The following is a 15159-nucleotide window of genomic DNA, read 5'->3' on the forward strand; positions in this document are numbered from 1 at the left end:
GTGTAGAGTGGTTGAAAATGTAAACATTGGGTTGCTTAATAAAATCATAGCCATGTTCGATGCTTGTTGTGTGCAATACCATGTTTTTAAAAAAAATAATGGGTGTCTGTTTTGTATCAAAACTTAGTATATCGAGCCATTTTCAAGGAACATTCTGCATAAAATAGTATAGTCTGTTTCACTATTGATGCTATTACTAGATCACGTGCGGATCGAAAATAAACCCATAGGGGGGATCTCTAATAGACATTTTAATTGTTGCAACAGCAGAAAAAAAACTATTTTTTTTGTATTGTCACATTTATTTCTATAACACATTTTATCCACCAGTTGAAGATAAAGTTTAAAATCAATAAACCTCTAATTTTTTATGTTTGACTACAAGTACCTAGATTCTATGAAATAGACTATGAACACGAGGGACGATTTTTACTGCGAAACTGAAAGGGTCAAATTAAAACACGTGATCTAAAATTTAAATGACAATAACATTCGCAGGGGTGAAAATGGAAGAATCAAATAACATACTACGGCAAATCCATACCGGAATCAGCCGAGCTTTGCCGAATAAAGAAAGATAACTCTTCGGAAGTCTTGCGTTGGTCCGTAGAGTCCGAGCAACCTGTGCTCCAATGACCATAGATACTCAGCGGGAAGTATATATATGAGTTTAGGTACATACTTGCGTAATTAAATTTTCTTAGCCCCCCCCCCCCCCCCCACACACACACACACTTTTTTTTTGCAGCAAAGATAGTAGTTACTAAATTTACCCTAAATTTACCCTGTAAAGATTAAAGATTGAAATATTAAAAAGTTGGAGTCATAGGTACACATATTCCGCTGATTCGGGTTATTTATTTTTTCTGCAACGTCGTCACCTTCATATCCCGCATGAATCACCAAAGAAAGCATTTTATTATTTAAATAAATCATCGTTATTGTCAATAGAAACTTAAAAGAGAAGAAACAGCCAATTTTCCCTTTATATGTCAAATTTGCCATGGTAGCTATACATCCTACTATCAATATGTCATGTTGTAACTTTTGAATTTACTAGGTGGGTGTAAATACAAAATTTACAAGATGTCATGTTGTAAATTTTGTACTGAGGTCAGTCCGTGTAAGTCCGTAGATTTAGTGTTATTAGTATCAATGTAGTTGTAGTTTCGTTCGATCAAATAATGTACGCATGCAAAGTACATGTAAGCAGCAACCGTATATAATGAACACATCAATGATGTTCAGTGAAGTAAAATATCAAACTATATAGCTATCTGAATTAAAGTTCATGTTTAAAAGGCTAAAAATTGTATCTAAAACAGTTTTGAAAAGTTCAAAAATCCGTGTAAATTCTTAAGTCGAAAGCTAGGTCATTTCGTTGGATCCACATACATGTAGCACGGATTAGGACCCTCCATTATCTGTTATACAATCAAGATGCAGAGATTCATTCCCTGTCAACTGAAATGAAAGAAGCAATACTGTAATTTTTTTCAGAGCACAGTTTGGATAAATAGGACGGCCAAAGAACTTTGAAGTTTAAAACAGGTAATAAATATGTTTGCATCATATGGTAACCATAAATTATGCAACTTTTATTCCCGTATTATAGATAAATACGAGGTTTGAAATTGATTTAGAAATACTGCAGCTAGTCTTTAAAAACCTAATTTAAAAATTTTTTTTATATGTATTTTCTTGATCAGTGTTGATATCAGTGGTGCGTGTGTTTTGTTTTTCAATTCTTTTGATTTTTTTGTTCCAAAATATTTGATTTTACATATTAGACACACACAAAAAAGTTAAAGAAGAAAAAACCCCACACTCACACGAAAAAACCCCCCGCTGGGTTTGGTTCTATATCTAATCATGCTATTACAGAGCTCACGTGTTCTATAGGTACATTTACAATATCATGGCTGAGACCAAACTTTAGAAACATTGAAATAAATAAAAATGACGGCATACGTATAGGGCGTACATGCCGATTATAAACAAGAGGCCCAGGGGCCACAACGCTCACCTGAGCAACAATTGCATTAATTCTGATCAAATAAGCATTACAGTATTAAAATATCTTGACAACTGAGTACAGCAAATCTTGCTAAATTGAAAATCTGCCAATTTTTATCCACCTCTTATATTTTGGTAAATACCAAGCCCCTTTTGTTGCTGTACCTGTAAGAAGATTTTTCTCTATTCCTATATACCCCCCCCCCCCCCATTTCGAGGCCCCACTTTTCTCTAGGGAATCATGGTTTCATCAAACTTAAATCTGCATAACCTGTGCTTTCACACTAAGTACTGAGTTTTGGACCGAAAACTTTCCCAGAATATTTTTAAAGATTTTCTCTATATATTCCTATGTAAAAATTCAAACCGCCATCACGGTCCCTCCCTATCACTAGGGACTGTGATTTTGCAAACTTGAATTTACACTACCCGAGGATGCCTCTACACAAGTTTAAGCTTTTCTGGCCAAATAGTATTTAAAAAGAAGATTTTTAAAGATTTTCTCTATATATTCCTAGGTAAAAATTCATCCCCCATTGTGGCCTCACCCTACCCCTGGACTATTATTTAAACAAACTAGAATCTATATGATCTGGGGATGCTTCCACTCAAATTTTGGCTTTCCTGGCCTAATAGTTTTGAGAAGAAGACTTTTAAAGATTTTCTCTATCTATAAAAATTTATCTCCCATTGTAGCCCCGCCCTACCCCCGGACCATGATTTGAACAAACTTGAATCTACATTATCTGAGGATGGTTACACGCCAATTTGAGCTTCTTGGCCAAATAGGTTTTGAAAGAAATTTTTAAAAGATTTTCTCTATATATTCCTATATAAAAATTTATCCCACAATTGAGGCCCCACCTTACCCCTGGGGACCATGATTTGAACAAACTTGAATCTACACTATCTGAGGATACTTCCACTCAAATTTGAGCTTTCCTGGCCTAATAGTTTTGAGATGAAGACTTTTAAAGATTTTCTCTATATATTCCTGTGTAAAAATTGATCCCCCAATTATGGCCCCACCCTACCCCCGGGGACCATGATTTGAACAAACTTGAATCTACACTATCTTAGGATGCTTCCACTCAAATTTGAGCTTTCCTGGCCTAATAGTTTTTGAGAAGAAGATTTTTAAAGATTTTCTCTATATATTCCTGTGTAAAAATTGATCCCGCAATTGTGGCACCACCCTACCCCCGGGGACCATGATTTGAACAAACTTGAATCTACACTACCTGAGGATGCTTCCATTTTAATTTGAGCTTTTCTGGCTTAATCGTTTTTGAGAAGAAGATTTTTAAAGATTTTCTCTTCCTTTGTAAAACTTGATCCCCCAATTGTGGCCCCTCCCTACCCCTGGGGACCATGACTTGAACAAACTTGAATCTACACTACCTGATGATGCCTCCACACAAGTTTAAGCTTTTCAGGCCAAATAGTTTTTGAGAAGAAGATTTTTGAAAAATACCAACAAATTTTCAATAGTTCTCAATTATCTCCCCTTTAAAGAGGGCGTGGCACTTCATTTGAACAAACTTGAATCCCCTTCACCTAGTAGTGCTTTGTGCCAAATTTGGTTGAAATCTGCCTAGTTGTTCTTGAGAAGATGATGAAAATGTGAAAAGTTTACAACAACGACGACAACGACGACAGACAACGGACAAATTGTGATCAGAAAAGCTCACTTGGGCCTTTGGCTCAGGTGAGCTAAAAAGTAATTCAAAAAGACATGTTTTTTACTTCAATCACTTGCATCGAAATTTATGATTCTCTGTTGTTGTTAATATCATTTCAATTGCATGCTTTACAATAATTTTATAAGACCTGTTTCATATTATATACGAGTGTACATGTATTTCCACGTAAACATATTTCTCGTCGGGATTGGGATTCCGTTAATTCTAAATACAAAAATCAAGATTGATGAAATTGTAGCAAAATATAGGAAATGTAGTATTAATCTTGAAACTAATCGAAATATAAGGATAAGACATGGATCCTTACCGTATGACCGACAATAATAATTCAGTGAGTAAATGCTATTTTAATTTTTTTTCCGGATTACTTGATTATGCGTGCTATAAATACATTTTCCATCGACAAATATATTTATTGTCCAGCTTGATTTATATACAATGTACTGCTGTGCCAGCATTGCTATGCATCGAGATTTGTACTAAAGGATGTTGTAATTTTGCTAATGAAAACTATGCAAATCTACTGCAAGTAGCCTAATGCTATTTTTTTTTTTCATCAGTTAATATGAATATTTGAAAATGCTGATAATTTTCAAAACATCTGTTATAATTGCAGTTTCCATCCGTCATCACCTTAAATGTAGGTGGGAGGATCTTTGCCACTCGACTCTCAACACTGCTGAAGTATCCCGATTCTATGTTGGCTGTGATGTTTAGTGGACGACATGTCATTGACAAAGACAGTGATGGCAACTACTTCATTGATAGGGATGGTACTCATTTTAACCACATTTTAAATTTCTTGAGAAATGATCAGGACCTACCACCAGTTGCACTTGCTGAAGAAGTACTAAAGGAGGCAATGTTCTATGGAATTGCACCTTTAATTGATGCCATGAAGAATTCGCCTCCACTGTTTGCCGAGTATGTCGTGAGGCAAAATATCCGAGATAAAATCGAGGATTATAGTGCTGTTAAACAGAAATTAATAGACCTCGCCAGAGAGCAGGTGGTAGAAAGTGGTGCCATAATTTCAGTGGTGAGAGTCGCCACCACCAAGAATCAACCAATCCCAGGAGATCTGCAGTTTTCTAAACAAGTGTACAAGCAATTCTACAGAAAGTTTCGAACATACAAGTCTTTCGAATCATGCTTTGGCAAATACCATCTCCATATTCCCTGTGAAAATATCAAGGGGCTGCCCAATGTTGTTATGGACGTGCTTGCCAACTGTTTAACATGTGATCTGAATAAAGAGGGCTACCATTGCTCTTATTCTGTTGAGGGAATACACGATGAGGAACATAAACTGAAGACCATCACATGGTCCGATGATGAATTTCATGTCTGCACTAGCTGCCACGTTTTTCGTTTCGATTGGCTGGATACATCACTTCAATTTTAAAGAATTTTTACGCAATGTTTAGTTGATGTGGTCAATAAAAGCATTTTATGATGTGCTTTATTTCCTATGTATCAGTTTTATTAGGATACATGGATTCTGCTTTATTCTTTTGCACAATCGGTGAAAAACGGTTAATTTATTTGAAAAGAGTGATATTTTTCTTAAGTTTTAACCTAAATGGTAGTAATTTTTATATTGTTATTGTCATTTTAACAAGATCATGGACTTTAATGGTTTGATGTAACTATCAAGTTCAGTTCAGGATCATCAGTATCAGCTTGTTGCTCTAGCCCTAAGTGAAATATCCACTGGTTTCGTAGGAATAGTTTAGAGTGGACAAATGTTGTTGATTTCCATTTTAAAATCAGAATCACTGACAATGAAATTGACAGGCATACATCAAATGGCTGTTGAACTACTCAAAGTCCATGGTCTCATTAAAATGGCTCGATCTAAAATACTTCCTAATGTATGCATAGATAATACAATCAACCATTTGTAATCTTGAAAGATTTTCATCTCATCATGGTTGTGTTGATTTGTATTATTTTGGCTATATTGATTATTAAATTACAATTACAATCATATGCAATTTATTTTTAAGTAAACAAATTGTGTTTGTAAATAAGATTGATGGTCTGAACAAATGTAAATTATCATAATTTTTTAAATTTTTTTATTTATACTACATCTTTTATGAAATTATAAGTTCACATTTAGTTTACCTATTTTTGTGAAGATATGCAACATACATATATACATGTACAAATTTTGCTTCACAAACTCTTATTTTATTAATAATATAGCATTTTTCAAGAAAACCCTGGGGAATATTTTAACATCATGGCATCTATAAAAAAAAATGTCAGCCTTTTTTTTCCTTCTAGTCAAGCTTTTATAATGGTTATGATATACATTACAAGCCCATGACATGTATCCTTTTTTTTTAATATGTACCTTACAGTAAAAGAATTTTTTAACACACCTCATCTATGCTTCCCATTTAAAATCATTACGCATGAATTTTGGATATATGCCTCATACTGCACTATATGATAAAAAATGCCACTTCTGAGGCCAGTTTGGACCTAAAACTATATATTTGATTGATCATAATTACATTTTATCATACTTTAAATATTATTATAATAATTGTACCTACACATTTGCCATACTTATAAGTCCTTGTAGTTACCTGCTTGATATTGTGAAAATGAGTCTATTATATTCCGTCTTCTTCTTTTCCCCCTAAATTTATTACGGTAATAAGTTTACATTATCATACTCCTACATAATTTATTGAATATTTTTATCATTAAAATGAAAATAAAACACTCATGTTGGGTACCTGTGTTACATGCTTTTTTCTGAAATGAATACACAAATCCACAATATTTTTCTTGTTGGCTTATGTGTTTGTGTGAAATTAGTTTTTTAAAATTATCTATGGCTTTAGTTTATGTAAAATCTATTAAAATTTCATATGTACTAGTATACCTAGAATTTGCTTTTATTTGCTGTACATCTAATCTATTGCATAATGTACGAGCACATGCAGTCACTAGTGCAAAGTTAATAAAATATGATCTCATATTTTGAATTGTAAAGATTAATAAAATAAAATTGTGCAATTACTTTGTTTAATATTTATTTTGCAATCACTGGATATATTAGGTGTCACACTACATCTAAAGGGTCTTTATCCGACTTTGAAACTTGAATGTCGACTTGATTCTGGAAGATTTTAGTCAGTGATTCTTGCAGCACTTTGAGAAATCCCCTCTCTGTGTTGCTATGGTCACACAAAATGACAGACACGCCTGACTGGGCAGCATGTAGGACGTCGTGGTGACTCATTTCTCCGGTGACGTACAAAGAAACGTTCAGGTTCTTCAACAGCCCCCCACCGGATCCAGCACAGACTGCCACTGATGAGATGCTATCGCAGCCTATTCCTGATATTGTGGGAAAACAAAATAAACATTTTTTCAAAATAAATCCTGACATTATTACAAAAGAATCTTAAGTTTGTAAAACAGGCAGATGATCGATCAAGAAACTTTTCCAGAGGAAGCACTTTCCATTTGTATATATTTCAGTTGATGTACATTTATGCATGCTATCATAAATATATATCATCAACCAAAGTAAAGAAGCTAGGGTCAGTGTTTATAAGAGGACTTGCATAAAATGTATGGGGACACAGGAAATTGTTTTTTCACTTGTGGAGGCGAAAAGTGAAAAATCATTAAGGTCAGACAACATGTTCCTCAATTTTAAATAACAATTTCCAGGAATATGTTAATGGTTTACTACTACTCTGACAAGCTTTCTTGCAAAAAATTAGGATACCTTACCAGGCATTTCTGCAAAATACTAGAGAATGCAATTTCCCATATAATCTTCTTGAAAATACATTTGAATTGCTGATATAAAAATAAACGAATAATACAGCACAGTGAAATTCACTATATTGGGCTGGGCTTTGAACTCACAACCTTTAGAACCTAACGCTCCTGGCAGAGAGCAGCCACAGCTCTAACCACTCGGCCATCTAGGCATATATCCATATACAAGTAAATTCTAATCATTTTTAGCTCACCGAGACGAAGTCGGGGGGAGCTTATGCTATACCCTCGGCGTCGGCGTCGGCGTCGGCGTCCGGACCTGGTTAAAGTTTTTGTTGCAGGTCCTGTATCTAACTTATTACTTGTCCTATCTTCACCAAACTTGCATGAATGATGCATCTGGACCTACTAATGGACTTGAGAGACTTGGATGCTGAATCTGGGCCATGAATTTCAGATGCTGGAGGAGGTTAAGGTGTTTTGAGCAGGTTAAAGTTTTTGTTGCAGGTGCCCTTTGATAGCCATTTCTAAGTTACTACTGGTCCAAACTTCACCAAACTTGCATAGATGGTGTGTCTTATGATACTGATGCACCTGACAGGCTTGAATGCTGAATCTGAGCCATAGGTTTCGGATGCTGGATGAGGTTAAGGTTTTTAGAGCTGGTTAAAGTTTTTGGAGCAGGTGCCCTCTGATGATTATATCTTACTTACTACTGGTCCTTACTTCACCAAACTTGCATGGATGGTGTGTCTTATGATACTTTTGCACCTGACAGGCTTGAATGCTGAATCTGAGCCGAAGGTTTCGGATGCTAGATGAAGTTAGGTTTTTCGAGCAGGTTAAAGTTTTTGTTGCAGGTGCCCTTTGATAGCCATTTCTAAGTTACTAGTGGTCCCAACTTCACCAAACTTGCATAGATGGTGCGTCTTATGATACTGATGCACCTGACAGGCTTGAATGCTGAATCTGAGCCATAGGTTTCGGATGCTGGATGAGGTTAAGGTTTTAAGAGCTGGTTAAAGTTTTTAGAGCAGGTGCCCTCTGATGATCATATCTTAGTTATTACTGGTCCTAACTTTACCAAACTTACATGGATGGTGTGTCTTATGATACTGATGCACCTGACAGGCTTGAATGCTGAATCTGAGCCATAGGTTTCGGATGCTGGATGAGGTTTAGTTTTTTTGGAACAGGTCACATGTTTAATATATGTAGGTAATAGCACTATTTCAAACTTGCATATATGATCTAACTATAATATAAATGAATGGCAGAGGTAGCTTCAGATGCAGAGCCTGATCTCCATTATCAAGGATGCTAAAAAATATCTTAGTTATTTCTGGTCCTAACTTCACCAAACTTGCAAGGATGGTGCGTCTTACGATACTGATGCACCTGACAGGCATGAATGCTGAATCTGAGCCATAGGTTTCGGATGCTGGATGAGGTTAAGGTTTTAAGAGCTGGTTAAAGTTTTTAGAGCAGGTGCCCTCTGATGATTATATCTTAGTTATTACTGGTCCTTACATCACCAAACTTGCAGGGATGATGCATCTCATGATACTGATGCATCTGACAGGCTTGAATGCTGAATCTGAGCCATAGGTTTCGGATGCTGGATGAGGTTTAGTTTTTTGGAACAGGTTACATGTTTTATAGATAATAGCTTGCATAATTGATTTAACTATAATATAAATGAATTGCAGAGGTAGCTTCAGATGCAGAGCCTGATCTCCATTATCAAGGATGCTAAAAATTCTCCTACCTCACTCAAACCTGCTTGATAGATGTGTTTGTTGTTAAATGATTTAACATGATTCCTATGATATAGTATTCTATGATATGATACACTATTGTTTTATATGATACAATGTAATATCATACATTATATTGTAAAAAGTTATATGATATGATATGATATTGTATCAATTTTTTTGTACATTATTATATGATATTGTATTATGATATTGTTATGTATAGTATTGTATATTATTATACAATATTGTAGAATATGATATTGTATAATATATTATTTTATCGAATGATATTGTTTCATATTATATTGCAATATATGATATTGTATCATATGATACGATATTGTATATTATAATTATAGCATATCGTATGATACAATATTGTATAATATGATATTGGTTTATATAATATATTGTTATATAATACATGAAATTGTATTATATGATATTATAAGATATCATATAATATGATATTGTATGATATGATATTGTATCATATGATATGATATTGTATAAAATGATATTGTATTATATAATATCGTACTGTATCAGATGATATTGTATCATATGATATGAAACAATGTTTTATCAAATTATATTGTATCATATGATACAATATTGTGTATCAAATATGATACAATATCATACAATACAAAATTATACTATATTATACAATATGATATCATATGTTACAATATTGTGATGTATTATGTGATATGATATAGTATCAAATAATGCTATATTGTATTTATATAAGATATTATGATATTGTATTATGTGATTAAATACAATAATGTATAACACGATACAATGTCATATTATATGTTACAAAATCATATTGCATCAATATTTATTACAGTATTATATTGTATTAAATGATATATATTGTAAGTATCATTGGATGCAATATCATATTTTATATTATTGTATTGATAAACATTGTATCTTATAATAATGTATGAAATGAACATAGGATTATCTTACAATTTTTTTACATATGATATACGATATTGTGTCAAAACAGTATCCATGAATATCCAAGATCATTAACTATGATTTTCATATCATATGATAAAGGTGGTTTTAAAGGTGATGCCTCATAAAGTTGATGCCTCGTCTCGGTGAGCTTTGTAATCTGTGATTACCTATGTTTTAAAATCATTATAAAAATTATAATTTTTATTGGAACTCTTTATTACGAGGAGATACAAAAAAGATGCTCCAGGAACGTGTCATCTGATCTAGCTTAAATGAAATTCACATGATTTTATTGATTCACTGTATTTGCAACAATAGTATTACAGTGAGTGGTTTCCCCATTGTCACCTTATGCACAGTCAGATTAAAACCATCCCCTTTATCATCAGACTGCCTTGACCAAGCCTTATAATGACCTTGAACAAGCCTCACATTTACCTTGAATAAACCTTATATTTACCTTAATATGCAAGCCTTATGTTTACCTTTAGCAAGCCTTATATGTGCTAGTCCAAGATGCTTCTTTACCCTCTCCACAGCTTCACTGACAGAGATAGGTGATGTCAACTTCCCAATTCTGCCCATCCCATATCCAGATTTAGGTATCTACAAACATACAGGTATACGATTTTACATGCATCATAAAAATGTAATATTTTCATTCATAGAATGATATTCATGGATTTTCAAAATTGCTTGTACAGAGTGACTTGTGTTTTATAATTTAAGAAATTCAGAATTTTCATTATTTCATCAGAACCTGAAATTCATGAAAATTTTATATTTAAATATATATATTCATATGAATTTTAAAATGAAATTGTCACATGTGCACCTTCAAAAATATGATAACAATTAGAAGCAGTAAAACCTCATTATTACACATTCAGTGGGACATAGAAATTTAAACGATACCAGTATACAAGAATTCCAGATAGGTTAAAACATAAAGAAACACCATTTAGAACTTTTATCTTTCTTCCTAATTGGTATGGCATATCCATATTTTTGGAGATATATAAGTCATATTGATTTAAATTTAAAGTTTTTATTTCCTCATTACACTCGCATACAATATGTTGTTTCAGTGACTTGAAAGTTGAAAATCTCATCAGAAGGCAAACTTTAACCAAAATCATTTTTAATTTGATAGTTATATTAAAATGTCTCTATTATATGAGTGGCAATAAAATTGGATACACTGACTATAGCTTTGCAAGAACGTAGCAAACAAATAATCTTAATAACACTTAGCCATACATGTACCTTTTACTACATGCAGTTCTTACTTTTTGTATATCAAATAACGCTGTGCTTTGAATTTTGTCACAGAAGCACTGTGTGCTCTCCAATATGGCAGGTATAGTTCCACTGCCACACAGTACATTAATCTCGCAAAATTCCTTATTTCTGGAAAGAAAGGAATATCTGTAAATATTCATGTAAATACCGATTCACACAATACATATCAAAAGAGTTTGAACTTGTGCAATGTCAAAAATAGAATTAGGTTGTTTTCATCATGCGTGTAAATTTGAATAGTTATCCTGAAGTTTGTCTATGAATTAAGTATTAATTCATAAAATGAGCTACTATAAAACAAGTTCTATTCACAGTTAATTGATTTCATGATTTACCAAATGAATGATGAAATACATGTAGTTAGCTGCAGCTAATTTTGTGATCAAGATGAAGATTAATTATCTAGAGACCAATACTGTGGAATCATTAAAATTCGTGGGGGGCAATTTTCGTGGATTGCTTAAATTTTACAGGTTCGGGGGGACGTTATTTCGTGTATTTTCGTATACATACAAAAGGATTATGACTGTATAGCCCTAGTTTATTAGTTTGTGGGGGTGTATATTCGTGGATGAGAGGTAGCCACGAATTCCACAAAAATTGAGCCACCACGAAATCTAATGATTCCACAGTATGCCAGAGATTTAGTTTTCACTATTAAGATGTAGATCAGAGATTAATATGACAGAGACATTACATGCTAGGTTTATATTATATTTATGATAACAAGGCTCTTGTGAACCTCGCGTAAATTATTCCCATGGGAATAAAAGTTGATTTATGGTATATGGGTAGATTAATATTATAATATAAACAAATTCCGATAAAGAGTGAAAACAGGAAATAATCAACCCTTTTTTAATTTTAAGCTCTGTTATTTGGATGGGAAAAACATTTGAGTTCCAATGATTTATGCAACTCACAGTTCATTTACAGTTGTGAAGGTGTTTTCTATCCCACTAACACATTTAAGTATCGATTCCCTGTCAGTGCTGGAAATAGTGAGTTGTAGCTTTTTGTTGTAGGGGCCTGCAGATGTCACTGACTGGGTAACTGGTTTAGAACTGCTTATATCTGTAATCAGAAACACCAACCACATTCCAAAAAAGATTCTTTTAAAGTTGTATGCCAAAAATATATATATGTCATCTCCACCATGCAGCCACAGGATTTTCATCCTCTGCTTGCCTATATATAATAAAGTGGGGAAAAAAACTTTGGGCTATATTGCAGAGACTAATCATATGGAAATGATTCCTCTGTCACATTGCAAAGATGAAAATGATACAACAAAATTTAATGCATAATTTACCATAATTATTCTATTTCAATTAATTGTTGGATATGTATCATGTATAAAGAAAATCACATGACAATAATGCCTTTGTCAATAGTTTCATGCAATAATAATTGAATGTTTCTCTAATTCTGAATCAATTTCCAAACATTTGACGGTACTAGTCATGAGATATCCTAAATAAAATACAATGTACTCATATCAACCAGGAAAACTCACCAAAAGCTTGTAGAAGCCAGTCATTTACTCCACCAGCCAGGGCATCATAGCTGGTATGTGGAGAATAAATAGCGATCCGGTTCTCTATACAACCTGTTATGATCCTGTCCTTCCAGTTACTTTGTACAAGCTTCTTCATAGGGGCAAAGATAGGTGGATGGTAGGAAATAATAAGGTTTGCATTCCAGTCACATGCCTCCCTATATACAGCCTCTGTCAGATCATTTGTCAACATCACCTTTTTTACCTTTAATGAGAAAAAAGTTAATTCTTTTATGCTCTTTACTTGGGAGAGGCAGCCTGAGTAAATAACTCTGCAATAAAAATTCTACTTTTCTTCAGAAAGAATATGTCAGAGTTTTTTTTTTCTTTAATAAGAACTAATTTTTTATTTTTTGGGTGGGTGGGGAGATTACAAATTTTATAAGTACACTTACTCTTATTTTTTGTTAAGATGTCCAGAACTCAAGTATACCTTGTATACCCAGTCATTATTCAAGATATATATATATTTCAGAACTGTTGCAAGTCTCTTAGTTAGTCAATAGCGTAAACAGTTCCTGATTAAACTTCCATATACTGTAAAACGAGAAAATATGATGCACTACAAATTTTAGCGCCTTTGGCGCAACTGCCTCTGAGCGCTAAAATTAATAGTGCGCCAACGATTTTCCATATGTATTAAATTTCTTCAAGTTGCGAAACAATAACGTCAGTCCATTTTAAGGCTATATATAGAAGTGTTCATTTAAATATCAGATGCTGTCTGTTCTGTTTGTTTAAACAATTACACGGATAAACGGTATGGGTTATCGGGTGTAAGTGCCTAAACATGGATTAATTAACTCAGTTTTAATTGCTTTTTAATATCTCTCATTAGCACCTTGAAAATTGGGCTTCTCCCCATGCCACTTCCATTTAGCGCCTCGAGGTGAAAATGTGATTAAGCGTGGCGATCGTTAACGCTGACAATACATGATTGATCATAATTTCTTTGTTCTCTGAATAATGGATATAAAGATAACAAGACGATACCTATTTTTTGTGTTTTTTATAATAAAAAATTACTGTGAAAAAGATTCTCTCATGGTGATTGAAACTCATGGTAAATGTAGCATTCGATTTCACTTTTAGTTTCGGGACTCTTCTAGGGTTATCCAAGTCGACACGTTAAATTCAAAGTCCGATAGCTCAAATCTGTTTACCAACAAAAATTACACATCATCGCCAATAAATGAAGTTTTCATATCTATCTACTGACGATTTACACAAAAGTAAGTGTATTGTTCTCAACGACAGTTTACTGTGCATGCGAGATAGAAATCAAAGTCGTTGTGTTCACATGTTTGAGTGAACACAGAACTAAATTTTGGGCGTGATCGTTTATCAAACAACAACATTTTTTGTATTCTTTTTTAAAGAACAGACGCATGTGCTAAAATATAATTGCGTTAATGTACTGGCACTTGTGTTTGCGCTAAAATACGTATGCGCCAAATTTTCTCGTTTTACAGTATTTCATTAATTTGTTAGATAAATGCCAAGACAACCAGACATAGGATATACCTCATGTGGAGGGGTTGGTTCCACCAGAAGACCAACATTATCCCAGGATTCAGCTAAACTAGGGTCTGCAAACTGTTGTAATTTCTTCACCACAGATTTCAAGTCCATATCGGAACACTCACTAGTACAAAAGGTTTTCTTCTGGTGAATAGAGGATAATATACCTGAAAGATATTAGATACGCATATTAAAGTTTGCACAGTATTCAATAGTTTACAAAATGTATGTCAATACTCAAAAATATTCAAAAAAAGTAATTTGAAGACAGCTGTTATTTTAAAAATGGTCGCTAAGGACCATTAATCATTCTGAAGAGAAGTCTGTCAAAAATTTTAGTCTCCACAATTCTACATAAACTTTTAAAAGATACTGTTGTGTACTATGAATTACCTCTTAATCTTAAGTGGGATGCGATTCTTGGTTGCAAAATACTGTAGACAGAAGGAGTTATTCTTGAAAGCATGTGAAATTGTGAATTAAATCCATCAAAGTGAAAAAGAAAGTAGAAATTGCATGTGTTGGTTGGAATATCAATCCCGATTGCTAATTGTAAGCATGGCGTGAAATG

At 33.5% G+C, this 15159-nt stretch overlaps 2 protein-coding genes across 2 annotated transcripts; one reads left to right on the forward strand and one right to left on the reverse strand.

Moving 5' to 3' along the window:
• Positions 1-3905: 3905 nt before the first annotated feature.
• LOC128188906 (BTB/POZ domain-containing protein KCTD7-like) lies at positions 3906-6758 on the forward strand. The gene is made up of 2 exons (XM_052860227.1): positions 3906-4050; positions 4336-6758. Exons 1-2 carry the CDS (start codon positions 4015-4017, stop codon positions 5122-5124), a joined length of 825 nt encoding a protein of 274 aa, XP_052716187.1. The 5' UTR covers positions 3906-4014; the 3' UTR covers positions 5125-6758.
• LOC128188905 (NIF3-like protein 1) lies at positions 5923-15114 on the reverse strand. The gene is made up of 7 exons (XM_052860226.1): positions 14982-15114; positions 14592-14755; positions 13026-13272; positions 12433-12583; positions 11497-11617; positions 10693-10813; positions 5923-7079 (listed from the first exon to the last, which is right to left on the reverse strand). Exons 1-7 carry the CDS (start codon positions 15052-15054, stop codon positions 6802-6804), a joined length of 1155 nt encoding a protein of 384 aa, XP_052716186.1. The 5' UTR covers positions 15055-15114; the 3' UTR covers positions 5923-6801.
• Between the last annotated feature and the right edge of the window lie 45 nt (positions 15115-15159).

Source organism: Crassostrea angulata, chromosome 6, assembly GCF_025612915.1.
Source record: "Crassostrea angulata isolate pt1a10 chromosome 6, ASM2561291v2, whole genome shotgun sequence".
NCBI classification, from domain to species: domain Eukaryota; kingdom Metazoa; phylum Mollusca; class Bivalvia; order Ostreida; family Ostreidae; genus Magallana; species Magallana angulata.

Bases quoted from the DNA above. Each gene is read 5' to 3' on its own strand.
- LOC128188905 (XM_052860226.1), bottom strand. From the start codon at position 15,054: ATGCTTTCAAGAATAACTCCTTCTGTCTACAGTATTTTGCAACCAAGA. The intron at 12,584-13,025 runs GTGAGTTTTCCT...TTCTGATTACAG, and splicing joins CTGGCTTCTACAAGCTTTTG to ATATAAGCAGTTCTAAACCA. The intron at 10,814-11,496 runs GTAAGAACTGCA...GTATGTTTGTAG, and splicing joins CGTTATTTGATATACAAAAA to ATACCTAAATCTGGATATGG.
- LOC128188906 (XM_052860227.1), top strand. From the start codon at position 4,015: ATGGATCCTTACCGTATGACCGACAATAATAATTCA. The intron at 4,051-4,335 runs GTGAGTAAATGC...TTATAATTGCAG, and splicing joins TGACCGACAATAATAATTCA to TTTCCATCCGTCATCACCTT.